The sequence below is a fragment of the Equus caballus genome, chromosome 1 (genome assembly GCF_041296265.1).
Source record: "Equus caballus isolate H_3958 breed thoroughbred chromosome 1, TB-T2T, whole genome shotgun sequence".
NCBI lineage: Eukaryota > Metazoa > Chordata > Mammalia > Perissodactyla > Equidae > Equus > Equus caballus.
In genome coordinates, this window is record NC_091684.1 from 95,260,184 (window position 1) to 95,286,620 (window position 26,437).

The 26,437-nt window shown below is 51.7% G+C and overlaps 2 protein-coding genes across 4 annotated transcripts; both read right to left on the bottom strand.

Moving 5' to 3' along the window:
* Positions 1 to 5,351: 5,351 nt before the first annotated feature.
* FAM25A (family with sequence similarity 25 member A) lies at positions 5,352 to 15,765 on the bottom strand. Of its 2 annotated transcripts, XM_070226211.1 has the most exons (7): positions 15,717 to 15,765; positions 15,486 to 15,581; positions 15,249 to 15,310; positions 10,494 to 10,792; positions 7,863 to 8,157; positions 6,488 to 6,550; positions 5,352 to 5,541 (listed from the first exon to the last, which is right to left on the bottom strand). In XM_070226211.1, the coding sequence occupies exons 5-7, from the start codon at positions 8,035 to 8,037 to the stop codon at positions 5,408 to 5,410; spliced, it is 372 nt and encodes a 123-aa protein (XP_070082312.1). In that variant the 5' UTR covers positions 8,038 to 8,157; positions 10,494 to 10,792; positions 15,249 to 15,310; positions 15,486 to 15,581; positions 15,717 to 15,765; the 3' UTR covers positions 5,352 to 5,407. The 2 variants fall into 2 exon arrangements, with proteins under 2 accessions (XP_070082312.1, NP_001420508.1); NM_001433579.1 differs by lacking the exons at positions 10,494 to 10,792; positions 15,249 to 15,310; positions 15,486 to 15,581; positions 15,717 to 15,765 and having other exon boundaries at positions 5,353 to 5,541; positions 7,863 to 7,966.
* A 6,838-nt stretch (positions 15,766 to 22,603) lies between these two features.
* ADIRF (adipogenesis regulatory factor) lies at positions 22,604 to 26,437 on the bottom strand. 2 transcript variants are annotated; one of them, XM_070230051.1, is made up of 5 exons: positions 25,859 to 26,437; positions 25,289 to 25,385; positions 24,741 to 25,084; positions 23,036 to 23,098; positions 22,604 to 22,800 (listed from the first exon to the last, which is right to left on the bottom strand). In XM_070230051.1, the coding sequence occupies exons 3-5, from the start codon at positions 24,799 to 24,801 to the stop codon at positions 22,694 to 22,696; spliced, it is 231 nt and encodes a 76-aa protein (XP_070086152.1). In that variant the 5' UTR covers positions 24,802 to 25,084; positions 25,289 to 25,385; positions 25,859 to 26,437; the 3' UTR covers positions 22,604 to 22,693. The 2 variants fall into 2 exon arrangements, with proteins under 2 accessions (XP_070086152.1, XP_023504435.1); XM_023648667.2 differs by having other exon boundaries at positions 24,741 to 25,879.

Consider the following 26,437-nt stretch of genomic DNA (forward strand, 5'->3'; position numbering starts at 1 on the left):
GCCCATGTGCATAGGTTGGAAAAAATATTGTTAAGGTGACAATACTGAAAGTAATCTACACATTCAAAATTTCTATCAAAATTCCAGTAGCCGTTTTGCAAAAATAGCAAATCTGATCCTAAAATTAATGTGAAAGTGCAAGTGGCCCCAAATAACCAAAACAATATTGAAAAAGAAAACTAAACTTGGAGGACTCACACTTCCGGTTTTAAACCTTAATACAAAGCTATAATTAAAATTGTGGTACGAATAGAATACTGTCAACTATACTTTTTTAAAAACTGGCACTGGCGTACAAACATAGACCAATGGAATGGAATTGAGAGTCCAGAAACATGTATGGTCACTTGGTTTTCAACATCGGTGCCAACACCACTTGTATTACTTTCCTGGGGCTGTCTTAAAAAATTAGATGGCTTAAAACAATGGGACTTAATTGTGTCAGAGTTCTGGGGGCTGTAAATTGAGGCATCAGCATGGCCGTGCTCCCTCTGAAGCCAGTAGGGGAGAACTTCTTGCCTTTTCCTAGCTGCTGGTGGTGACCATCAGTCCTTGGCGTTCTTTGGCTTGCAGCTGCATCACTCCAGTCTCTGCCTTTGTCCTCTGTGGGTGGCCATCATCCCTCTGTGTGTCTGTGTCTTCTTATACGGACACCAGACTTATTGGATTAAGGTCCCACCCTACTCCAGCATGACTTCATCTTAACTAGTTTCACCTGCAATGACATTATTTCCAAATAAGGTCAGATCCTGAGATACTGGGGTTAGGATTTAACAGATCTTTTGGAGGGACACAATTCAACCTGTAACACCATTCAGTGAGGAAAGAAGAATCCCTTCAACAAAAAACTCTGGGACAGCTGGATAAACACAGATAAAGGAATGAACTTTGACCCCTTCCTCACTCCGTGTACAAAAATTAACTCCCAGTGGATCAAACACCTAAATATAAGAGAGAAAACTGCAAAACTATTAGAAGAAAACAGAGGTAAATCTTCACGGCCTTGTAATGGATTCTTAGACATGATGTTAAAAGCACAAGTAACAAAAAGTAGACAAATTCGAATTCATAAAAATTAAAAGCTTTTGTGTGTCAAAGGACATTATCAAGAATGTGAAAAGACAACCTACAGAATAGGAGAAACTATTCACAAATCATGAATATGATAAGGGCTTAACATACAGAATGTTTAGAATATTCTGAAATAAAATATTTTATAAATATTTTCAAATAAAATATTTTATAAATATTTTCAAATAAAATATTTAAGATGGAACTCAGGAATAAAGAGACAAACACCCAATTATAAAATGGCAAAGGACTTGAATAGACATTTCTCCAAAGAAGAATACGAAGAAGATAGACAAACGTCCAACAAGCACGTGAAAAGATGTCCAACATCATTGGTCATTAAGGAAATGCAAATCAGGGCCACAGTGAGATATGACTTCACCCCTGCTAAGATGACTTTAATTTTAAAAAATCAGAACATATGTGTTGATGAGTATGTGGAGAAATAGGAACCCTCATACATCGCTGGTGGGACTGTAACATGGTACAGCCACTGTTGACAACAGTTTGGCAGTTCCTAAAAGAGCTAAACATAGAATTACCATATTGCCCAGCAATTACAATCCTAGGTAGGTGTATGCACAACAGAAATGTAAACATATGTCCACATAGAAACTTGTGTAGCAGCATTATTCATAATAACCGAAAGATGAAAACAACCCAAATGCCTATCAACAGATCAATGGATAAACAAATTATGGTGTGGACATACAATGGAATATTATTCAGCCACGAAAAGGAAAGAAGGACATGCTATAGCTTTGATGAACATCAAAAACATGCTAAGTGAAAGAAGCCAGACGCAAAAGGCCATATATATGGTTCCTTTTATATGATATATCCAGAATAGGTAAATCCATAGACAGAGAAAGGAGATTAGTGGTTAGAGGGGACTGGAGGGGAGTATATGAATGACGAGTGATTACTTAGTGGGAATGTGGTGTTTTTCTGAGATGATGACAAAGTTTTGAAAGCAGAAGTGATGGTTGCACAACATTGTGAATACCACTGAGTTACACACTTTAAAATGGTTAATTGTGTGTTACATAAATTTCACCTCAATTAAAAATAAATGAAGGGAAAAATAAAAACCCGCTAACTTAGACTTGAACCTCAGGAACCATCCAGGGAGGCTAGTTGCAAATTGGCCAAAGTTTCTGGGGAAACATGTGCACAGCAACTTGATCCTGTGAGCCTGCTGGAGACGGGTCCTGCCGTAAGACCACCCTCTCCTGGGAAGCCTGCAGTAGCAAATGCTGGCACAGAGCAGTGGCCTCAAGGAGCTGCAGGAACCTGGGAATACTTGGACCTCTGCAACCCTCCCACAGGTCATGAAGCTGGTGGGACAGGGCAAGCCTGTGTCCTGCACGTCTCCCTAAATGACAGCAGGGTCAGCAGCATGGAGTGGTGGCCCTATGGGTCTAGGAGACTGTGCCAATGTGAGGTGAGGAGGCTGTGGCTGCTGGATGCAGAATCCTTGGTTGACAGTCATCTTCATTCATCACTTTCAATAGGTTATCCCACTGTCTTCTGGCCTCTGTGGTTTCTGATGAGACGTCACCTGTTCATCTTATTGAGCCTCCCTTTTATGTCATGACTTGTTTTTTTCTTTCTGTTTCAAGATTTTCTCTGTGCTTCAGCTTTCCTCAATTTCATTATGAAATGCCTAGGTGTGCATCTATTTGAGTTTATCCTGCTTGGGGTTCATTGAGCCTCTTGATGGGTTAATGTTTTTCATCAAATTTGTTGTTTCAGCCATTTATTCAAAGAATCTTTCTGCCCTTTTCTCTCCTCTCCCTCTGAAAAAAAGTTGATTCTGACTGTATTTTTGCCAGTTTTCTCATCTCTTTTACAGAGAAGAGAATTTTTGAGGGAACTTGCTCCACCATTTTCTCTGACATCACTCTCTATCGCTTTTTTTTTTCTTTTTGCTGAGGAAGATTAACCCTGAGCTAACATCTATTGCCAATCTTTCTCGTTTTTTGCTTGAGGAAGATTTGCCCTGAACTAACATCTGTGCCAATCTTCTGCATTTTTTGCTTGAGGAAGGTTAGCTCTGAGCTAACATCTGTGCCAGTCTCCCTCTACTTTATATGTGGGTCTCCACAACAGCATGGCTGACGAGTGGTGTAGGTCCACGCCCAGGATCCAAACCCAAGAATCTGTGCCACTGAAGTGGGATGCACCAAACTTAACTAGTACGCCACGGGGCCGGCCTCACTCTCTATTCCTTTTTACAACACGTTTATAATTTATCTGAGGTTCATGTCACACCCCTCATTGCACAGCACATGCAGTAAAAAGAAAATGAGAGAGAGAAGTACTTATTCTAGAACAGCACACTTCAAGGTGAACTTAAGGGAATGTGGACAGTGCTTCTCCAGCTCTCTGCAGTGAAGGGCCAGTTTTTTGGTTTTTTGTTTGTTTCTTAAACTAACTCATCATGGTATGTGGTCCCACTTCATATGGCTAGTTCCCATACGACTTGCCGTACAAGTTCCACACACTGAGCTAGTCTCTACCCTGTCCAACAAGATTGTCCACTGATCACACTCCTGGAGGTCCGGGCAACGTCAAACTGCTGTAAGAGTTTCTAAGTGCTCCCTGTTTCTTTATTTATCTTGTCACCAAGTGGTAACATAGTTTGCAAACCAGAAAAATTTTGAGTAGCACTTAATTGAGAAACAATCTTGAATAAGCTATTATGAGCCCTCTACGGTCACATTTTAAGATATACTTGTGTTGATTTTCTCTTAAATTCAAGCATGATGTAAATACATAACGTAGAAAATGAAGATTCCTCATATTCCCACAGACTGAGCACTGTTAATATGTTTGCTATAAATATGCTACTAGTTCTTTTCTATTCTTCTATAATAATGTGTTTGCTCTGTAAAAATGAACTTATTCTACATGCATATTTTACAACTGATTAACTTATTTGGATGTGTTCTCATAAGATATATGTACATTTTCTTCATCTGAACAGCTGTGGAGTATTCCATTTCATATATATGCGGTAATTGTTAACTGGTCCCTCTTGGTGGCCATCTAGGCACAGGTCCCATTTTTCAAGCTAGGGCATTCGAATACACTAGAAGTAACAGATGTCAGCTCTATACTGTGTGTCAAACCTAATAAGCAAAGCAAAACCTGATTTCTGATTAGCATTTTAGGGTGTTTCCAATCTCTTGCTACTACACGCCACGCTGAATCTGTGTGTTTGCCCTTTGGGCATCTGTGTGTACCTGTGCACACCTGCCGAGTGAAGTCTGGGAAGGGAAGGTGCTGTCCAGAGAGATGTTCCAGTCCACACTGCCACCCACAGTGCTCCCATCCTTTTGAGCTTGGGTTTGGATTGGAGGAATTCAAAAGTCATCAGGAGCCAAACCAAGATAGAAGGTCCAGATTTAGCTGGACAGCGGCAAGAGTTCCAAGCCAGGACACTGGATATCCCTGGGCTGTTCAGAAACTTGTAAACCCAATTCTAAAAGGAAGCCAGAAATATGGTGTGCAACCAACTCATTCCTTAAAACACCTTTTCTTCTAATTTCTGCAAAGGACAAGTGACTTCCAGCAAGATAGATAAGCAATGCCACATCCTTACAAATCATTTCCTTTTTGTTACTCCAAAATGTTAAGCTCAATGCTGCTGAAACATAACCTTTACCCTTTATGGTACCGCCTCACCATGGCAGGAAGGAGGGAAGGCCAGGCGTTCTTCACCACCACCACCAATTAGGCCTAACGCGAGTCTCCGAGTGGAGATCTGACAGTGGCTTCAACAGCCAATAAGCAGTGGGCTGAGGTCCTCCTTGACCGACTCTGTGACTGTCCAGCAGAAATGGTTCTCTGAAGGCTCTTTCAGAATGTGAAGCAACTCACTGTCTGAGCCTGCCCAGCAAACCTCTCCATCAGGTTGGTCTGTTAGCTTCTCCGAGTCCTTCCCTGAGAACATTTCAAGGAAAACCCCAAGAACATGAAAGCTGAATGACAGTCCTCCTTTGGGGGAATCCTTGAAGCACGGAGGTGTCTGACAGCTACAGGTCATTTCTGAGAAAACCATCGTTTAAGAAATGTAGCACAGACACTAATGATTCTTCAAGAGCCCCTTGCTGACGTGAGAAATCTCAGTGTGAGAGTGGCACATCTGATTAACCACGGGGACCTAGCTGACCCCCAGCGAGTGCCAATGTGCTGACCCCCTGCCCCGCACAGGGGCCACTCGGGACACAGGCGGTGTTTCCATGCAAACAGGAATAAATCCAGGGCTCGGTGTACACATTTCACAGCTTTTTATTGAGGTTCAGGAAGAGGCCAGTGGTGGTGGGGGTGCTCACTGTCCCAGCTTCCCCAGGCCTTCCGCCGCGTGGGTGACAGCATTTGTGACTGTGTTGGTCACTGTGTCAGTGACTTCCTTCACCACTTTGTCCCCTGTCTCATGGGCCTTCTTTAAGGCTTCGGCGATGGCTGTCAGGAAGTAGGAGGCATAATGTCTGGGTGAGCAAAGAAACATTTGAAGCCACTTGCTAGGCTAGTCTCACCTGGAGTGGCCTGTGGGATGTGGCAGACCTCTGGATATGGCCTGGAGGAGCCCCGATGGGGCAGCGGGCAGCAGAGCTCCCAGAGGACTGTGCTCAAATTTGATTTATTTCACGCAACAACCTGCATTTCTTCACTTACAAGCGAGACTGAGCATCTGCTCACATCACGGGTATGTTACCTGCCTGGGCTTCATTTCTCCGTGAAATGTCTGTTTACATCTTTCGGTCATTTTTATATTGGGTTATCATTTCTATTACAAATATTTTTCTTCAGTTTGTGATTTTTCTTTTGACTTGGCTTATAGTTGTTTTTTTTTTTTTACTATGAAAATTTTGAAGTTTTATATTGTCAAATTTACCTAATATTTCCTTTATGGCTGTTGGGCTTTCTGTAATGGTTAAAAAGACCCTCCCGTCTCCAAGATTATGCCAAAATAGCCTATGTTCTCTTCTAACAATTTAATAACTTCAAGTATTTATATTTAAGTCCTTGATCCATCTGGAACCTATTTTATTGTAAGGAATGAGGTATGCATATGCTTTTTGCATGGTTATGCTCACAGCACACACACATAGAAATATATAGTTTTGTCTTAAATATTTTTGTGCTGACACATATTCTGTGACATCATCTTCTTAACATTCCACAGAGAGAACTATCCAGGTGGATCTTGCTTCAGCAAAGTGTGGGCTGTGGCTGCAGATGAGCATAGATAATTGTATACTAACTGAAAGGACGCAACAGCAGGGGCAGGGTCTGACCTGGTTAGGCAAAGAAGGAGATGCTGCCAGCATCCAGCTTCCCTCCCTCCCTCCTTCCTCCTCCCCTCCAACCCTCCCTCCCTCCTTCCTCGGCCTGATCTTGGCCGTACCTTTCTCTCCAGCCTCCTTGGCATGCTCCACCACCTCCTTCACCACTCCCTCCACGACATGAGCTGAAAAAACAAGACAAGCCGATTGAGAACACAGTGCAAGCCGGCTTCTCCTCAGGGTGGCGGGGCCCGGCCAGCTCTGGATGTCCTGCATGGGGTTCTGGGATGCTGCCCCAGCCGGGACAGGCTGGCTCACGAGAAGGACCCTCAGCTGGCTCCCTTCAGAGACTCGAGTGGGGCCTGGCTGCCAGGAGACAAACTGAGTGAGCCAGAGAAGGGCACAAGGCCCTCCGTGCCCCTCGGGCCTGACACGGCCTGGAATGCCAACGAGCAGGCCCTCCTCCCAGCTAGGGACCTGGAACCAAGGCTGGGCCTGTTTCCCAGGTCACCACACCTCCTAGGGGTGCTGCTGGCCTGCCTCCAGCAAAACCAAGTGCCCCAAAGCCATCGCCCCAATAGGAGGGCGCTCTGCCCACCTAGGAGTGGTTTAAAGCTTGGGTGGGAGCGTGCTAGAACCGGAAGATTTGGGAGTCGGCAATTGGGTTCTGATGCCAACACCACCCTCCACTGCTGGGTTCCCTCATGGGTAGAATGAGGATAATACGGAAGTCACAGGGCTAAGAGGAAAGATGACAGAGGGCCGTCCACACCCGCAGTGGAGCTGCCAAATGAAATCCAGACACGTCTGCAGCCATTTAGAAGGAGAACAGTGAACTCAGGCACAAGCTGTTTTTCACAAACTGTCCACAGGTGGGAGCTCGGTTAGCTCCCTGCATGCAGCTGCTGGCCTCTCTGCATGGGACTTCGAAGAAAGTGAAAATATCCTTTCCATAAACCCCAGGGACCGACTTTGAACAGAATCAGACTCGGTGGTTTGTTAATGAAGAAATCTTTGAAGCTTTAAAGTTACACTAAAAAAAAATCCATCCTCTCTTTCTGTAGAGGATACTCAGAATAGGCTGTTTCGATGCGGAAGGGCTCCCCAGATTTCCAGAGGGAAGGATTCAAGCCACCGGCTGCTCACTCAGCACCCAGGGTCCCCTCTTGCCCCCAGGGGCCTCCTCTGGGCTGGCCCCCTCCTGCCCTCAGCCACAGACCCCAACAACAGGTGGCACAGCAGGTCCGATGGCGGGAGGGTTGCTTGAGGCAGTGGACCCCTCATGGCTCCCCCCCCCACAACCCCGAGCTGCCCTCCTTGGCCTCTGTAGCCCCCTCCTCCACCCTGTCCTGGTGGAGCTGGTTGGCCAGGATTCCCCATGGGGCCAAGGCCTGCCCCAACCCCGCTGGGATCAGCTTTGACAAGCCCAGCCGTGTCTGTCCACATCCCCCAGCCAGAGGGGAACGGCTCAGGTTACAGGAGCAACCGGGTCCCTACCAGCCTCCTCAGTGGCCTTCTCTGTGCGGTGGGCCAGGCCCTCGGCGGCAAGCTTCCCCAGGCTTCCCAGCATTGTGTGGCAGCAGGTCGTGGCCCAGCAGGATGGTGGGGCGAGCACCAGTGTGCTTTTATAGATGCCTCTGATGCCTGGCTGGGCCCCGGCTGAGTGGGACATCTGGCGATGAGTCAGCACAGACGGCTCAGGAGGAAGAGGCTGGGTGGGGCGCCCCAGTGCTGTGGCCCAGACGCTGCCCCTCTGGCAGCAGGAGACCCCCACACCTCCTATCCTGGGACCCTGTGAGGGCAGGGCCAGGGAGCAGGGCTGAAGCTGGACGGAGAGGTCAGTCCGGGCCATGCGCCTCCCCCAGGCCAGTGGCCCAAGTTCCCTGTGGGATGAGGGGCACTGGGACAGCAGCTGTGCCAGCCCCCTGGGCTGGAGCTCCCCACAGCCTGGGCACTGGTGTGTACTCAGACAAGGCCTAGGACTCCCAGCCTGTTGTCCCGGGTCCCCAGGGTGGCCTAGTCAGAGCGCTGGGAGTTCCCTGGGCCTGGGGACCTGGGCAGCCCTTCAGGCCAGGAACACAAGTGAAGTGGGGCCAGCCCCTCCCTATTCCCAAGGCCCTGGGCTCTGCAGAGTGAATTTGCTGCCTCCATCGGACAGGTAGGGGGACCCCAGCCATGCGTCGCCCAAGGCAAAGGAGGACACACCATTGACCAGAGGCCTTGTCACCCCCAGCTGGCAGTCAGCTGGTTCTCACTCATGGGAGCGCGTGGGTGGCCCAGCGCTGGGACAGGCGGCACATGAGGGAACCGGCCCCTGCTGCACCTTGGGGCCTGGCCTTGCGGGGAGGCCCCATGAGGTCGGCAGTGCCCCCAGGAGGTCCTGGAGGAGTAGGTGGAGGACCCACCACCCCTTGAGGAGGTGCTTCTGGCCCTAGCAGGAATTCCCAGAAAGCCACACTACCGTTCCCTGACGCATCACGGGCTTAGGGGGCCAGGCCGCCTCCCTGGTTACTCAGAAAGGAGAGAGAAGCCTCAAGCCACATGCCACGTGCTGCTTCTCTTAGTCACTAGCCCGATCCGAGCCTCAGTTTCCTCATCTATAAAATGGGGACAGCCATGCCTTCCTGGTCGTGTCACTGGTGGGATCATGCAAGCTCTTGGTAAACATCTGTTCCCTCCATGTTGTCACTGATATGCTAGGGAGGGGCCACTTGGCAGGGGGCCCTGAGCAACCAGCAGGTGGGCCAAAGAGTGGCGGGGGCATGAGGCTGCCTTGGAGGCAGCGGGCTGGAGGGATGTGACCCCCACATGGAAGGAAGGTCCTTGCGAGTCCCCGTTCACACGGTCCAGGCCTGGGACAGCAGTCTGAGGTCCCCTCCCCTCTGCAGGCTTCCTCAACCCCCAGAGCTGCCCAAGAGGGTGTGGTGGGGCCTAATTAGTGTTTACCCCACGACAGGCCCTCACAGCCTGGGCCCTATGGGGCAGAGGCCCTCCCACACTCCTGACTGCTGTTAAGAGGCCCCTCCTGGGGTGGGTGGTGGGTGTTGTGAGCAGCAGGAACTCTGGGTCACAAGGCCATAGCCCCACACATGCCATCTCCCTTGACAGGAGTGGGTCAGGTCTTAAACAATTTGGAGAGGCCTTCTTTAGGAAAAAAAATACTGTAATACTACTGTGGGAAGTTTTATAAACACGTATGTATGACCCTGTGGGCTCAGAAGGGGAAAGTGAGGGTACCTAGAGCTTAAGAAGATCCAGATGGCTCTGTCTTCCCCTTGCTACAGCCAAATTCCAGAGGGTTCTGCTCAGGGCGTTGGGGCCACGCCACGGAGAGTGGGGTCCTTCTGGGACACAGCTGATGGGAACTGAGCTGAGGGATCCACAGGGTCCCTGGACCTATCAAAGCCCCTTGGTGGTTTCCTCTGAGCTTGTCTGTGTCCCTCATCCCCACAGGGGTCCCCTCTGTGCCTGTTCCCCTAACAGGAAGGCAGTGTCACCCACCAGTTCTGGGATGGCTCCCAGACCCCAAAGAGCCCTCCCCAACAGTCCCCACCCTGGGGTGCTCTTCACTGTCAGCCTCTGCCCAGGAGCTCAGCAGCCCCTCCACAGGCCCTTGTCAGGGCGTGACCACTCAACAGGACTCTGGCTCCAGTGACAGCCCGGAGCCTGGTCCAGCACAGGCCCTGGTTGCACTGTTCCCTCGCTGTCAGACTACTGTTACCCTCCCCATGTCCCCCCGCCCATGAGACCCTGCTCCTCTTTAATGCACTGCCCTGGTGAGCGCCCTGACTCCAGGGACAACACACCATGACCCCAGATGTCCTGGCAAGGCTAGGTCCAGACTCAGATGCCAAATGGCCAACAGGGAGAAGGCAAGAGGCCTGGAGAGGCCAGGCTTCCCAGGACCAGACTTGGGCCCCAGATTTGGGGCTTCGGCCAGATCCAGTCCTGCTTGGCCTCCCAGCTCCAGCGTGACGAGCTCCCCCTCCTCTCAGCCCAGCCCGTGGCTCCCTGAGAGTGGACTCCTTCCAGCCGAAGAACCTGGGATAGCCCAAGACACTCCTAACCAGGGCTGGATTCTGCACCGAGGGGCCGGGCTCGGGTGACTCCTGCAGGGAACCACGTTACCTGCTGGATGAGGTTGAGGATGACTCAGGTGGGAACCACCCCATCCTGGTAGAGGCTCGGCCAACGCTGCAGCCCAATGGAGCAGCCCTTGATCACAGGCACCAGGTCAGCCTGCCCTGAGTCAGAAGGTCAAGCCCAGAGCTCGAGGCAGGGAGAATCGAGCCTTGACGTGAGCCGACTAGTTCTCCAAGTGGAATTTGCCCACCAACCCAGTTTGGCAAGGCACCGGCTGGCTGCATCACGGGTCCAGGAGAGCCAACTTTTCAAATAGCAATTTGCCAGCTTAGCAATTCCCAATTCTGAAAAAACAAATATTTATTTTAAGTACTTAAGTCCTTAGGGCTGTCTTATGTCTGAAGCATGACGATCTCTCATGTGATCTGAACTGCGGACGTCATGAATGTCGACTTTTAGGATTGTCCATCCTGCCTACGCCTTCTCCTACTTCTGCTCCAGGGATCTGAGCTCACAGTGTATGCTGAGCCTATGTATCCTGCACACACCGACCCCTCCCAGCCACAGGGGAGCCACGGCCAGACTCCTGAAGACTTGGGTCGTCAGTCACCAGAGGAAGACTTCCCCAGCACATCAACACTCACACATCCGTGGGTGTCAGTGACAGTCCCGGTGGCACATCAGAGGGCACTTCGAAAGGGTACCTGAGGGAAGGGACTGTTCCCAAAGGAGTGGACAGACTTAAGGGAACCAGTGAGGGATGGTGAGGCCCCCAGGGACCAGCAAAGGTGGGAGTTGTTAGATCCCTGTGTCTGCAGGGGTAGGGGAGGGACCATACGGACCCCCGAGGAGAGATGCAGCTGTAGGAGAGCGTCATCCGACAGGAGCTGCAGCCATCGGCAGAGGAACACGGCTACTGCCAAACCACGCCCAGCAAGGAGGGAGCAGGAGAGAGAAATACCTCTCCCCTCCATCTCCCATCTCCTACCAACAACGCCCATTGATTGAACCCAACTGGGGCCCGGGTATGAGGGAACTCGGTGATGCAGTTCAAGAGGGCAGGTCCCCAGGGCGAAGGCAGGGAGGATGGATAGGGTGGAGAGGAGTTGTGGAGCATCTGTAAACAGAGAATACCAGCTCAGCCTGCCCGACTTTCGGGTGTGGAAGTAACATGGCAGCAGCTTAATTCTAAATAATCCTATTCCTCCTTCTTGAAACTATATGGCACAACAAGGAGCATGGAAGAAGAAGAAAAAAAGCCCATCACCAACACACATCAAACTTAACTTCAGAGAAGCTAGGAGACTGGGAAACTGCAAGTCCAGAAGCAGGTGAGGGGCCGGCCGGTGGTGCAGCGGTTAAGTGTGCACATTTTGCTGCGGCAGCCTGGGGTTTGCCAGTTCAGATCCCGGGTGCGGACATGGCACTGCTTGACAAGCCATGCTGTGGTAGGCATCCCACATATAAAGTAGAGGAAGATGGGCACGGATGTGAGCTTGGCAGCAGATGTTAGCTCAGGGCTAATCTTCCTCAAAAAAAAAAAAAAAAAAAAGAAGCAGCAGCAGCAGGTGAGACCAGCAGAACCATTGTGGGAAGGCCAGGAAGTACAGAAGAGCAGGCGATGAAGGGTGGCCAGCAGTGGGGGTCTCAGATACTGCCAGCAACACTCACTCCCAGTAGGAGAGGACCCTCTGAGCAAGAGCTCCTTGGGACAGGACTCAGACCTGAGAAGGTGACGAAGGAGGAGGAACGTGCCCAAGGAAGTCCAGAGGTGCCGGATCTCAGAGAGTAGCGCCTTCCAAGAGAGAAGGGGGCCCTTGGGAAGGCAGGGAGGGAACCTCTGGAGGCTGTGACTGGGAAAGGAAGGCTGCCAGTAGAATCTTCCTGAAGCCAGTTGTGTTCTGAGAGGCAGAGGGATCCCAGCTTCAGGCATGAGTCCAGCACTTTGGTGAAGGAAGAGCTCCTGAGCAACCCAGCCTGAGCGACGACCCTAAGCCCACCCCCCCGCCCAGGGACTCTCCCACTGATGTCTGCGAAAGTCCACTCCAGACTTGAGCTTCGGCTTCCCGACAGCCTCCCATACGTCCTGAGTACAAGGGTTTTATGATTGACAGAGTAGGTTTCTGTCTTCTCAATTAACATTGAGTTGGAAAAATCATATAGTTTCTCTGTCTTCCTCTCCCAACCTCCCTTAACGTTCACATCTTACACCATAGTACAATGATCGGAACCAGGGAATTATCATTAGCATATTTAGTTAAGTTAAATTTAAAGTTATTTAACTAAATAAAGATTAGTTAAATAAATAAGTTTAAGTAAACTTAAATTATTTAAATTAGAAGTTAACATATTAGCTAATCTCAAAACCTTACTGGAATTTCACCACTTTTTCCACTAATATCCTTTTTCTGTTTCAGAATGCTATCCAGGATCACGCACCTCATTTTTTTTTTCTTTTGGAGGGTGAGGAAGATTGGCCCTGAGCTAACATCTGTGCCAGTCTTCCTCTATTTTGTATGTGGGACACCGCCATAGCATGCACTTGATGAGCAGTGTAGGTCTCTGCCTGGGATCTGAACTTGCAAACCCAGGGCCTCGGAAGCAGAATGTGTGAATTTAACTACCTTGCCACCGGGCAGCCCCCGCGCACTGCATTTAGTTGTTATTTCTCCTTAGTCTCCTCCACTTTTGTGGCACTGCAGTAACAGTCCCTCAGTCTTCCCTCGTCTTTCACGACCTTGACACTTGTAACCAGTTCTGCTCATTTTGTCAAATCTTTCTCATTTGTCTAATATTTTCTCATGATTGGCCTGAGGTTATGTATTTTTGGCAAGAGAAGCACAGCAATGATGTTGGACCCTTCCCGGTGCCTCATGTCACAGGGTTCCTGACCTTGAGACATCTTATTACTTATTACAATAACTAGTGACGCTGAACTTGATCCTTTGGTTAAGGTGGTTTCTGCCAGGTTTCTCCGCCATAAAGTAACTGTCTTGCCCTTGTAGTTAATAAACATCTTGGGGGAGAGACTTTAAGACTGCAAATTCTGTTTCTCTTCAAACTTGAAAAAAATCTTTTTAAATTGTAGTAAAATACACACTACCTAAAATTTGCCATCTTAACCACTTTGAACCGTACAGTTCTGTAGTGTTCAGTATGTTCACATTGTTGTGCAACCAATCTCCAGAACTTTTCATCTTGCAAAACTGAAATTCTATATTCCTTAAACAACTACTCCCCATTTCCCCCTCCCCCAGCCCCCCGCACCACCCTTCTACTTTCTGTTTCTGAAAGTTTGACTCTTCTTGGGACCTCGTATAAGTAAAATCACATCGTATTTGTCTTTTTGTAACTGGCTTATTTCACCTAGCATAATGTTCTCAAGCTTCATTCACATTGTAGCACGTGTTGAAATTTCCTTCCTTTTTAAAACTGAACAGTATTCCATTGTATGTGTCTACCACACTTTGTTTATCCAATATTCCACTGTATGTATATACAATACCACATTTTGTTTATCCATTCCTCCATCTATGGACATTTGGGTTGCTTCTAATTTTTGGCTATTGTGAATAACGCTGCTATGAACATGGATTACAGACACTTTTTTCAAGACCCTGCTTTCAATTTCCTTGTTTATATATCCAGAAGTGCTTTTCCTGGATCACATGGTAATTCTATTTTTAATTTTTGGAGGAACTGCCATACTGTTTTCCATAACAGCCACATCATTTTACATTCCCACCAACAGCGCACAAGGGTTCCAATTTCCCCACATCCTTGTCAATACTTATTTGCTCTTTTTGATAACAGTCATTCTAATGGGTGTGAGGTGATAGCTCATTGTAGTTTTGATTGACATTTGTCTGATGATTAGTGATGTCGAACATCTTTTTATATGCATATCAGCCATTTGTGTATCATCTTTGGGGAAATGTCTATTCAAGTCCTTTATCCATTTTTTAATTGGATTTTTTTAAATTGTTGAGTTGTAGGATTTCCTTATATATCCTGGATATTAACCCTTTCTCAGACATATGACTTGCAAATATTTTTTCCCATTCTGTAAGTTGCCTTTTCACTCTGTTGGTTGTGCCCTTTGATGCACAGAAGTTTTTAATTTTGAAGTAGTCCAATTTATCTAGTTTTTCTTTTATTGCTTGTGCCTTCTTTGGCGTCATATCCAAGAAATGATTTCCAAATTCAATGTCATCAAGCTTTCCCTCTATGTTTTCCTCTAAAAATTTTATAGTTTTAGGTCTTATGTTTATCTCTTTGATCCATTTTGAGTTAATTTTGGTACATGGTGTAAGGTAAGGGTTCAACTTCATTATTTCGCATGTGAATATCCAGTTTTCCCAACACTATTTGTTGAAAAGACTGTCCTTTTCCCATTGGATGATCTTGGCACCCTTGTCAAAAACCATTTGAGAGCCAGCCCCCATGGCCGAGTGGTTAAGTTAGCGTGCTCAGCTTCAGCAGCCCAGGGTTTGCTGGTTCAGATCCTTGGTGCAGACGTGGCACTGCTCATCAGGCCATGCTGGGGTGGCATCCCACATGCCACAACTAGAAGGACCCACAACTAAAAATGTGCAACTATATACCAGGGGACTTTGGGGAGAAAAAGAAAAAAATAAAATCTTTAAAAAATAGAGGAAGACATGCGGGGAGAGGAGAAGAGCCAGTGAGCTGGGGACCTGCTCCAGCCTGAGCCTGTCCCCAGGGTGGCCTTCTCTCCACCTCGGAGTGACCCATCCTGAAACCCAGCGGGGTGGGAGGTGGGAGGGGGACCTCACTCACCCACAATAGGGCTGTAGCTGCTGGGTGCTGCAATGTAGCTGAAACAGACTCTGAGGTCCACACTGTGGGGGCAAAGGGCAGCTCCTGAGCCACAAGGCTCATGGGCCAGGGCCCCACCCCCACCCTGCCCCACCTTCCCCAGCCTCAGCCCCAGCCTCAAACTATACAGAGAAAGGGGGAACCGGGGAAAACTGGACTCCAGAGGCTCCCCCGCCCTCCCCCTGGATCCCGCCTCACCGGACTGAGTGGCCACCAGCACAGCTGGGCTGTTCTAGGTCGATGGTTCGTGGAGCAATGAAGACCTCGTGGGAGACATGGAGGACAGGTCTGGCCCTGGGGAGTGGGGAGTTGAGGGTACAAGAAACATGAACATGAGGCTGGGAAAGAGGGGAGGTGGGCAGACTCCTCAGTCTCAGATATGGCACTAGAGTGGGGCTCAGGGCCTCAGGGAGGAGCTGGAAGGCTCACCTAAAGAGCACGGCCGTGTCGGCCAGGGAGCCCACCAGCAGGTCAGGGTAATGGTTCCCATCCACGTCCAGGCCGCCCAACAGAGAGTATCCAAAGCTCTTTATGCCCACAGCCTCGCCCTCCAGCACCTGCAGGACCAGACCGTCAGTTCCCCACAGCCGATCAGCGCCAGGCCTCTGCCTCCCCAGGCCTCTGCTGCCAGGCCCCCTTATCCCACCCAACCCATTCCCTCACCCCAACCACTCCCCCCCCCCCAAAAAATAGAGGAAGATTGGCATGGATGTTAGCTTAGGGCAAATCTTCTTCAGCAAAAAAAAAAAAAAAAAATCTGACTACTCCCCAAACTTTTGCACACTGATTTTAGCATTCATCAGTGAATCTTATCTGCAATAATTATTTCTGTGGTGTTTTCCTATTCACTATTTCCATCCTTCCTTCTACATTAATTAATTGGAATTCTACTGTAAGAGTTGTCCCTTCTTCACATTTATTCAATCTGTTATTTACCCATATCAGTATGGATTCATGTATGGAATATTTATCTTATTCTATGGCTTATAATCCAATACTATCATTATTTATTTTGCTGCTCAAACTAGTCCAGCTTTGGCCATTAGAAGTTCCCTCAGGTTGGCTCCTGTGTTCTTTCCAGAAGCTCCCACCTTTCCTTTCTATCTCTCTCTCTATCTATCTCTCTATCTATGTATCTATGTATCTATCTATCTATCTATGTATCTATCTATCTTCTATTTATTTATTTTAGCATTTCTTTACTTTCTGGGACTACAAGGTGTTCTGGGCTGATCTTGTATTTTCCTCCCCCAGCACTACAATCAACTGCTTCTCCTGGCAGCCTTAGTTCCTTTTATTAGGGGATGGTATTTAGAGGTCAAGATCTGGCTTATGGGGTGCTCATTGCTGTTGGGGTGTCAGTGCTTCTAGGACCTTTCGGCAGACAGATCTAGGTAGTATATGTATGTGTTCACTAACCTATTCATGCACACACACATATGCATTTCTATATCTATCTATCAACATATATAATTAAAAACCATGAGTATATATTGATACCTCAGATTCCAGCCCAACAGCACAGTGTTCCCCATTCCTTATTTGTAATTTCTTTCTCCAACAGTGACAAATCCAGTTCTTATTATCTAAAATACATTTACTTGTGTGTCTAATTCTAGTATACACATAAATTCTAATATATACATTGTAAATATATACATTATTTCAAAACCGCTAACCCACAATCTTGTGAGAAACACAGTTACTGACTGAATCAAATTTCTGATTGCAGAATTCATGTGCAGCTTTTTCTGCCTTTAGCCTTACAGAATCCAGTCAACATACTATTTTCCAAAGCTACTTAGGATTTTTCTTTCCTTTCCCACCCCTTTCAGTCATTTTCTCCATTTGTAATAGAGTGAGGATCATTTGTTACTGTTTATAGTGCATTTTGGGTTCTCCCTCTTCCACATTCTAGTTGCTTTTAATAGTTTGTTTATTTTGGGGGTACGTGAAGTATTACTATGGTTCTTCAAATCAGAGCCATACAAAAAGATACACACTCAGAGAAGCGTCCTTCTCTCCTCATCTCTGCCACCCTGTTCTCACTCCTGATTCTTTCCACCACCTTCCCAGCCAGCCCCTGTAGGTAACCAGTCTCTTTAGTTTATCCCTGGTTTATGGCTCCTGCATTTTCTTTCCACAAATATGCAGAGACGTGCATTTTCTTAAATCCTCCTTCTTTCTTTACAGAAAGGCTAGCATACCATAGATATGCACTTCCCTTTTTTCTACTGAACAGTAAAAACATACGATTTTTTAGATATTAAAAAAATACCATAATTACACTGCATATGAAGAAATCCCCCTAGAAAAGATTACCTCAAAGATGGCACATAAAAATTACTACTTAACGTGAATTAAATTTCAACATGAGTTTTCAAAAGTAAATAAGGCACTTCATAAAGCATTAGTAGTTATGAAGGAGGATTGTAAAATAGAATTACCAGAATTCTGGGGAGAGATGGCAGACAACGGGAGTAGGCAGAACAGAAACTGACATGTCTCAGGAGTAAAATAGAAGAAAAAAGATAAAACAAACCAATGCAGAAATGAAGACGAAACTATAAGAAGCCCAGTAGGTGCCTATGGAACAGAAATGAAGAAAAGCAAAGGAAAAAAAGCAATCAGATTAAAGAGACACACAGTGTTTGGGAGATGATGACAGATGTGGAAACCAGGTAGAAAAGAACTTCGGGCCCACAATTGGGATTCCAAGAAAGCAAGCAAGCAGTGGAACAGAGCAAATATTTCAAAATACAATTAAGAGGGACCGGCCCAGTGGTGTAGTGGTTAAGTTCACGCGTTCCACTTTGTTGGTCCGAGGTTAACAGGTTCAGATCCTTGGCGTGGACCTAGCACCGCTCATCAGCCACGCTGTGGCGGCGTCCCACATAAAGTAGCAGAAGACTGGCACGGAAGTTAGCTCAGCAACAATCTTTCTCAAGCAAAATGAGAGGGATTGGCAACAGATGTTAGCTCAGGGCCAGTCTTCCTCACACACACACAAAATACAATTAAGAAATGTTCCCGAAATAAAATAATTCTGGACTCAATATTGAAAGGGTGGGGCGAGCCCCATGGCGAAGTGGTTAAGTCCGCGCCCTCTGCTTCAGCGGCCCAGGCTTTCGTCAGTTCCAATCCTGGGCGTGGACATGGCACCGCTCATCAAGTCATGCTGAGGTGGTGTCCCACACGCCACAACTAGAAGGACCCACAACTAAAAATACACAAGTATGTACCAGGGGGCTTTGGGAGAAAAAGGAAAAATAAAATCTTTAAAAATATTGAAAGGGCAAATTAAATCTTAGGGAAAACTGAGTCAGAAAAATCATCACTGAGACAAACCCTAGAACAATTATTGTACTTTACAGATAAAGACAGCCAGCCAGAAAGATCAAGTCACTTATCAGAAATTCCAGTGAATTAGAAGCCAGCCTTCCAGGGACTTCACCTCTGTGCCAGATGGCAGTGCAGCCACACCTAGAAGATGCTAGAGGAAAAATGCAGGAGCTGGAAATTTGAAACCAGCCAAGGATAAAATATACAGGTTATAGACCAACAATACCTCACATTTAAGAACTCAGAATATGGTTCACATGAGTCCTTCTTTTCTTATTTTTATTTTGGCTTTTTAAACTTTTTTTAAATAGAAAATGCCATACACAGAAATAGAACACAATAAACCCTCATGGGCACATTACGATAACCCAATGGGCCTAGCTGTAACAATCATTAACTCAGATCTCAGATGTCTTCTCAGTTCATCTGTAATATTTCATTCTTGAGGGAACTTCTAGAGGACTAACTCCAACCAACCAAGAGACAGCAGAAAATATTTCAGCCAGAGGAACGGCAGAGAGCTTCTAGTATCTTCAGCTGCCGATCAAAGCAAAACAAAGGTGTGGCTCAGGGGGAGAGGAATGGAATGTGAATGCTCCGGTATTTTCACAAAGTAGAAATGAGACAACCAGCAACAAAAAAAAGGAAGCTGGAAAGCAGAAAACGCTGGCCCTTGTCTCATCCGTAATCTGAGGGGAATCAGAGCTCAGAAGCCGAGGGGTAAAGGTTTCAGTGTGTGTAGGAGCACAGAGAGAAACGCAAAGGAGGCTCATCCTACTGACTGAGCAGGAGCCGTGAGGAAGGGGCACACCATCTAGAGAGATCTATCGGCAGGAAAGCCCCGGGCCTGCAAATGCAGGGCCGCAAGGGGAACCGAAAGGCGGTATTAGCAACTTTGCCTCTGGCTGGTTGGAGAACTAGGGTTTGGGAACTGCTGAGGGAAGAACTGATCTTTGAGACTTGACTGAGACCCAAAAGGTGTAGTGGCCACAGCTGTCTTCTCCGCCGGGCTGGGCGCAGCTAGCCTCATGGAGACAGGCCTGGGCTCCTCTTGGCTCCCCTGAGTCCCATGTGTTCCAGACATGGGGCCAAAGACAAGTGTAACCTGGCCATGTCCCCCAGGGCAGGAAACAGAATAGAGCGCTGGGGGAATAGAGGCACAGAGAAACAGGCATTGCTCGGACCGTAGGAGGACCAGCTGCATGGGGGTTTCATTTAGATGTTGCCAGAGCTCCTTGCTGGGCACTGGGCATGCCCTAATCAGTAGATGGGACTTGCCTGCAGCCCTGGGGACAACCACCCCAGAGGGGCACATAGGAAAGCGGCTCATTAATACAACTGTGGAAGAGAAGTCTAGGGTGTGAGAGGGTATCAGTCGCGGCTGCACTCATTCGAAGTGTGACCGTGTGTGTGTTGGGGGGCGGTCAGGGAAGCTGAGACCTGAGGGATGAAAGAGGGGCAGCCACCTAGACAGCGGTGGTTTTGGGCAAGGATGGAGAGCTGGAGAGCATTTTGGGCAGAACAAAAACCAGCATGTGCAAAGATCCTGAGGCAAGCAGGAGCATGATGTTAAGGGAAATGAAAAAGGTCAGCGCAGGCTGGCCCCATGGTGCAGTAGTTGAATTTGGTGTGCTCTGCTTCAGCGGCCTGGGTTTGTGGCTTCGGATCCCAGGAGGACTTACACCCCATCGCCATGCTGGGGTAGCGACCCACATGTAAAGTGGAGGAAGACTGGTACAGATGTTAGCTCAGGGCTAATCTTCATCAGCAAAAAAAAAAAAAAAGTCAATGTGGCTGAGAGAGACATGGGAGGGGCATTGTGAGGGGCAGGCTGGCAGGTGGAGGACCCTGATATAAGCTTTTGTTTGCAACAGAAAATCTAATGCACAGCAGCTCCAACCATAAGGAAATGGCATCCTCTTGCCCAGCCAAGTGGCAGCAGCAGGACTGGTTAACTTAGGGACGGAATAAAGGAACCCCGGACCCAGGTTCTTTCTGCATTTCTGGCTTTTCCTTGGGCTCGTTCCTCCTGTGGTTCCAAGTGGCCGCCACAGTTCTGAGCCTCATTTCCAGCCACAAAGTTGTCCAGCAGAAGAGGAGGGACTGCTTCTTCCCTCGCCTTCTTTTTGAGCATGAAAAACCTTTCTTAGAAGCCCCACGGCCCTCAGAGCTGGCCTCTCCTCTCCTTAGCCAGACGTCCCTCAGAGCTGGCCTCTCCTCTCCTTAGCCAGACGTCCCTCAGAGCTGGCCTCTCCTCTCCTTAGCCAGACCCGTGTCACACACCCATCCCCTAAGGCAATCACTCAGAGCAGGACCAAGGGGCACTGTTGAGCCTTCTGGGACTTCCCCCTGAGACACCAGGGCAAGGATGCACACCAGAAAAGCTGCAACGGCTCTGCCAGTGCAGCTCCACGGGCCTCCCGGCGTGGCCCCAACGGTCTCTCCCGACCCTGGCATCCGCTCCTGGAGGCAGGGGCTGGATACTGGAAGCGCCCTCAGAATGCTTGGGGTGTCTCTTCAAAGACCTTTTGGGGCCAGAGGAAGCAGCTTTGGCCCACTTTGCAGCCTCGGAGGCCTTCTTTGGGGGACAGTCAGCAACAGGGAACCAAGCGTGGACCTGAGCTCCGCCCTGGGGTGAGGGTGGGAGATGCTCTTGTCGGCTTGGGAGGGATCTCAGATTGGCGAAGGGAAAGGTCACCGGTGCAGATCGTCACTCACAGCGAGAGCCGGTAGGAGCGGGGAAGGGTGGGGCGGGGGGGAGGGGGGACACAGCCCCCTAGCGGCAGGGCGCGGAAGGCATCCCAGGAAGCCGGCCTGGTCACCGTGGGGAGGACGGACGACGCTTTTCCTCTCCATCTACCCCTAACTGGGAAGCGCCGCGTAAGCGGTGCTTGGGAGACGAAGCGGCCTGACTCCGCGCGTGCTCCAGCAGACAGCGCGCTCGTCCGGAGCGGGGGGCATCATGAGCCAAGGCGGGGGGGAGGGGCAGGAGACGCGGCGTCGCCAGCCGAGGGGTGGCAGGGAGTGCGGACGCAGGGGGCGCAGGAGTCCGCGCCGGCGCCAGGGCCGGGCCTTATCCGGCGGCAACTGTGAGTCACTCATCAGCAGGGCGTCCCTAGGGCTGGTGTCGCGTGCGCGGGCACATGCTGGGGGGGGGGGGGGTGGAGGGACTTAGGTGTGCGGGAACCCTGGTCCCTCTGGGGGACGTGCCCGACGCAAATGCCGGCCTTCGTCCCGCACCACAGATACCGGCCGGTCCCGGAGGGGGATGCTCGGGGTGAGGATGAGGGGCTCACGCGCGCACGCGCCCAGCCCGGTCCGCGCGCTTCTCGTCCACGTGCGCGGCCCCGTGCGGCGCAGGCCCCTCCCCGGGGGGCGCGGCGTGGGCGGGGCTCCTCCTGGCGGCCGCGCCCGACCCTACAAGTCCGAGGCGCTTAGTCGCCTGTCCCAACCTGCTCGGTGGCCCACGGCCGGGAGGGGCCCGCGCACAAACAGCCCGCGGGCCGGGCGGGGCGGCGAGGGCCGGAAGCCCCGCCCTTGCGGCTCCGAGTCGTTCCCGGGAACTCCCGGCGCCCAGCCTGGGGGTGCTCCGGCGCCCCTCGCAGGGAGAAGTTCCTGAGGCCCCGGCCCTGGGCGCCCCGAGCGCAGCCCCTCGAGGATCCGGGGACCGAGTATCCCCTTCCTAGGAGGGGCTGGTTTCCTGGAGCTGGGGGAGCGGATTTGGAACCGGGGCCGGGGGCTGGCTCCTGGATCGAGCCGGGGAGGGGCACGTACCTAAATGGGGACTGAACTTCGCATGAGGGAGCGGTTGGATACGCGGCTGAGACGATGGGAACCGAACAGTCCGTCTAGGTTTCCTAATTTGGAGTGCCAGGACTCTGGAGGTGGAGGCTGGGTTTCTGGATATGGGGGCTCCGCTCTTGGCAAGGGACAGCTGGGCCCAGCTTGTGTGGAGGCAAGAAGTGGACGCAGCGTAGGGACACGTGCTTTAATGAGGCGCAAGCCAGGGAGCAGCCGCTGACCAGAGCTCAGGGCCTGGAGGTGTCACCCATGGCTCCCCTCTGTCATTTCAGGAGGCCCAATTTTTTCCCGAATCCCGAGAAAGTCTCCGAGGCCTGGTTAGCAGTCTTGTCGATGGTTTCCTGGGTAGATTTGGCCGCCTGGTCCATGGCTGGGGATGGAAATGAGAGGGCGGGAGAGGGCGTGTGACGGTGGGGCCCTGGGGAACCAGAGCTATGCAGGCGAGCCTGGCACCGTCTCCCTCCCCAGGAAGCAGGCCGTGGGGCAGTGTGCACAGAGGGGCTGCCGAGGAAAGGGTGTGCCCGGGCAGGGGCGGGGTGGGGTGGGAAGTGTGCTGGGACTGACTGCGCCCCCCACCCCCCCCGGCCTGCTGGGCCCCACCAGACCTTTCTGCCCTGCTTCTGTGGCCTGATCCACCACTTGCTGAACTGCTGCTCCGGCCGCTGTCACTGGAACAGAGATGTGGCCTTTAGCCCCCCCATTGGGCAGCCATAGGGGCCCCACATTGCCACCCCTATCTGTTCTCTAGAGTAGTCAGTCCCACTGGCCCAAGGGGCCAATGCCATCCAGGGAAAAATCCCTTGACCAAGGCCACCCAGGCCTGAGACACATGAGCCCTTTCCATGCCCCTTGGGTGTTCTTGTTTATTTGTAACTCTGGGCCCCTCCCCTCTGGCCTGCTTCCCTTCCCATCTCCAGGATTGCTGAGAATATGCCCACAGAGGAAGGCAGGCAGGGCCGGGCTGGGCTGGAGCTGCATCTGGGCTGTGGCTGCTGCTGCTGGGCATGGTCCAGGAAGAACCCTGCCCTCCTGAGCAACTTCTCCCCCAGAAGCCCGACTTGGATGCCTGAATCCCACTTCCTGCCCTGGGGCGCCCGCTTCTCCAAGGCCCTCTCACCACCTCCTCCCTCTCACCACCTCCTCCCTCCTGTGCCTGGCCCCCGGGCACACAAGCAAGGATGCCAGTGCCCTGTGGGCAGGCGGCTTAAGGCATTAGGAAACAAGTGCAGAAAGGAGGGGCAACTTCAAGTTCGGGCCATCACCTCTGGACCCAAGTTCTGTGCCTGTGCTGAACAGGGTTTCCAGGGGCTCAGATGCCTCCCCCATGCTGGATGGGCAGACAGGTGGCTCTGGCCTCCGGAGAACTGACTCATCCTTGCTGCTCACAGGAAGGTGCCTGCCTTACCCAGACGCTGGGGGACGGGGGTGGGGGCTCAGGCAGGCCCTAGATCTGCTGCTCACAGAGGCTCCTGGGGGCTTTGTCTGACAGCCAGTCAGGACCAAAGAGAAGGAGGCTTTGAGAAGGAGCTTACGGATGGGGAAAGTGAGGCCCAGAGGAAGGGTCCTGTAGACAGAGGCTTCCTGGTAGCATTTTAGTCTCGGGGGGCAACTGTGGGCTTTCCCTGGGGCACTGGTGAAGGAGGGGTTGGTTTGGATGCTGTCTGTTGACTGGGACGTGTGCAGGACAGATGGGGAGCTGAAGTCCCAAGGGAGGCGGGAAGACCTGACGCTGGTGAGCCCAGGGGTCTCCTCACATCCCCTCGCCTCTAACCCACCACCCCCCTCTCTGAGGCCCCCAACTGTAACCTCAGGTCTGAGGAGGAGAGGGGTGGAGGCAGAGAAACCAAGGCTGGGAGCTGCCCTGCCGCGGGAGGGTGGGAAGGCCCCCTGGGTGAGGACTTAAAAGTAAGGGAACATTTTTCCCAAGTCGGTGGGAGGAGGTCTCAAAGCCCATGGAGTCTGGAGCCATCTCCCCATCCCATCCCGTCCCGTGCGTGGAGCCCCCAGCGGGCAGAGCACGCTGTCTCATGGACTTTCATCCTCCCCTAAGGACCGGGGTGGGGCCGCTCCCCGTCGGCGCAGCCTCCCGTGATGGCTCCAGTCTTGGGGCGCAGCTGTTCCCCCGCCTCCCGCAAGGCATCATCCCCTGGGCTGGTCCGGGCGGGCGTCCTGCCGGGTCCCTGCGTCCCGGGGGGCCCTTCTGAGGCTGAGCCGCCCGCGCACTTTTGGGCCGCGCAGAGCGCCGGCTTCTGCCGGGTGCCTCCAGCCGGGCGCCCGCTGCGTGTGCCCCGGGTCGCGCGCTGGCCTCACCGGCTTCCTGGGCCGCCCCCTCCACTTGCTGTTTCAGGTCCTGCAAGCCTTTGCTGGCCATGGCGGGGGGTCTGCGAGGTTGTTAAGGGTATCCGCAGCGACGTTGGATCCTGCTAGCCGCGGCTACGACCGGAGTGTCAGCTCTGCCTTTTAAGGCGCCCCAGGGCCGGCCCGCCTCGCGGAGGGGGGGCGGGGGGCGCAGGGCGGGGCGGTTCCCAGCAGACAGGCTCGAGGGAGTGACGGGCGCTGCTCCAGATTCCGCCGGCCGGAGGCACATCCTGGCCTCAGGTGGGCCGCGGTGGGAGGGCGGCGGCCCCAACTAGGGTCCAGAGAAGGGCTAGGGGCTGTAGAGGGTTTGCATCTGGGGCCAAAGAGGGGCTGGGGGCAGGAGGGGGCCCACGCATACCTCCCCCCACCCCTTCGACGTGATCCCTCCCTCCTCGACCTTGAGGGTCCCCCAACTGGTGAGCGCTGGGTCTGCGCCAGGTCAGCATCTCAAGGCTGGAGTTGAAATTAATAACAGCAGCTCCTTTTTATTGAGCACCTACCTTGTGCCCCACGCCGCCCCAACACTTTACAGCCTCAGGTCCGATCTTTACAACAACCTCGTGAAATGGGTGTTCTTAATTAGTTGATAAGAAAAAACTGAGACACAGAGGGCGAGTTAGGTCTTACCCAAACTCACACGTTAGAGACTCGAATCCGCATCGGTGGGCAGTAAACCCTAGGGCCCTGACACCTCCCAGCCACCTGTCCCCACACACTCGGCCTGGACACTGTAGACTGGCCATCTGCCCAGCGGCCACTGGGACCTGACGGACACTGCGGTGGGTAGGGGAGGGTAAAATGCCCCCTGGAGAGGGCGATCACCACCCGCGCCCCTGGGGACGATGTGGCCCGAAGTGGATGGGAGGTAACGGAGAGGGCGGTCCGTGTGTGGCCGGCCCAGGCGAGAAGACTGCTGCCGGTCACCAAAGCCCGACGAGTTGGGCAGGAAGCACCCCAGGTCACACAGCGAAGAAGAGAGCCGTGGAGCCACAGGCCACTCAGATCGCCCAGGGATGGGGTGCGCTCGGGGCGTGGTGACGCCCCAGGGGCGCCGGGAGGGGGTTAGAGACCTGCATGCGAGTGGAGGAGACAGGGATCCCGGGGACAGCAAGACGACTGGCCAGGCACAACCCCCTGGCCCTCCGGGGCGCAGGTCGGCCTCCCAGCCCTCTCGAGCTCCGGAGGCACCCGCGCACCCCCTGGGCGTCTCCACCCCGCGCGGCCACGCTCTCGGATTCCCTGTCTGAGCCTGTCTCTGCACCTCTCTTGAGGTCTCCCCTATTCTGGAGCTCTGGGTGGCCCCTCCCCACCCAGGTCCACTCCTCTGGCCCCTGCCCTGCCTCCAATAGTTGGGGGCGGAGGGCGGGGAGAGGCGGGGGTACACACAACACACGCGCTGAATGGATTAATAGAGATAGGTCAACCCCGGGCAAGAGGAAGGAGCAGGAGCTGAAATCAGGTAGGGCGAGGGGACAGGGGACGCCGAGCGGCCTAACGAAGCTGCCGCCCCCCGCCCCTCCCGGCCGCGAGCCTGGTCCAGCCCGGAGCGCAAAGATGCTGCAGGGAGCCGCCTGAGGGCTGCCTCCGGGCCTCGCGGGAGCCTAGTCCGGCCCCGGGCCTGCCGGCCCTCCTGAAATCCCACCAGCGGC

What these genes read in the sequence shown, in the direction of transcription:
- FAM25A (XM_070226211.1), bottom strand. Translation starts at nt 8,037, where the DNA reads ATGTCCCACTCAGCCGGGGCCCAGCCAGGCATCAGAGGCATCTATAAA. An exon ending in GAAGGCCACTGAGGAGGCTG is followed by an intron (nt 6,551 to 7,862) that starts GTAGGGACCCGG and finishes TTGTTTTTTCAG; the next exon opens with CTCATGTCGTGGAGGGAGTG. An exon ending in CAAGGAGGCTGGAGAGAAAG is followed by an intron (nt 5,542 to 6,487) that starts GTACGGCCAAGA and finishes ACTTCCTGACAG; the next exon opens with CCATCGCCGAAGCCTTAAAG.
- ADIRF (XM_070230051.1), bottom strand. Translation starts at nt 24,801, where the DNA reads ATGGCCAGCAAAGGCTTGCAGGACCTGAAACAGCAAGTGGAGGGGGCG. An exon ending in GGGGGCGGCCCAGGAAGCCG is followed by an intron (nt 23,099 to 24,740) that starts GTGAGGCCAGCG and finishes TCTCTGTTCCAG; the next exon opens with TGACAGCGGCCGGAGCAGCA. An exon ending in CACAGAAGCAGGGCAGAAAG is followed by an intron (nt 22,801 to 23,035) that starts GTCTGGTGGGGC and finishes TTCCATCCCCAG; the next exon opens with CCATGGACCAGGCGGCCAAA.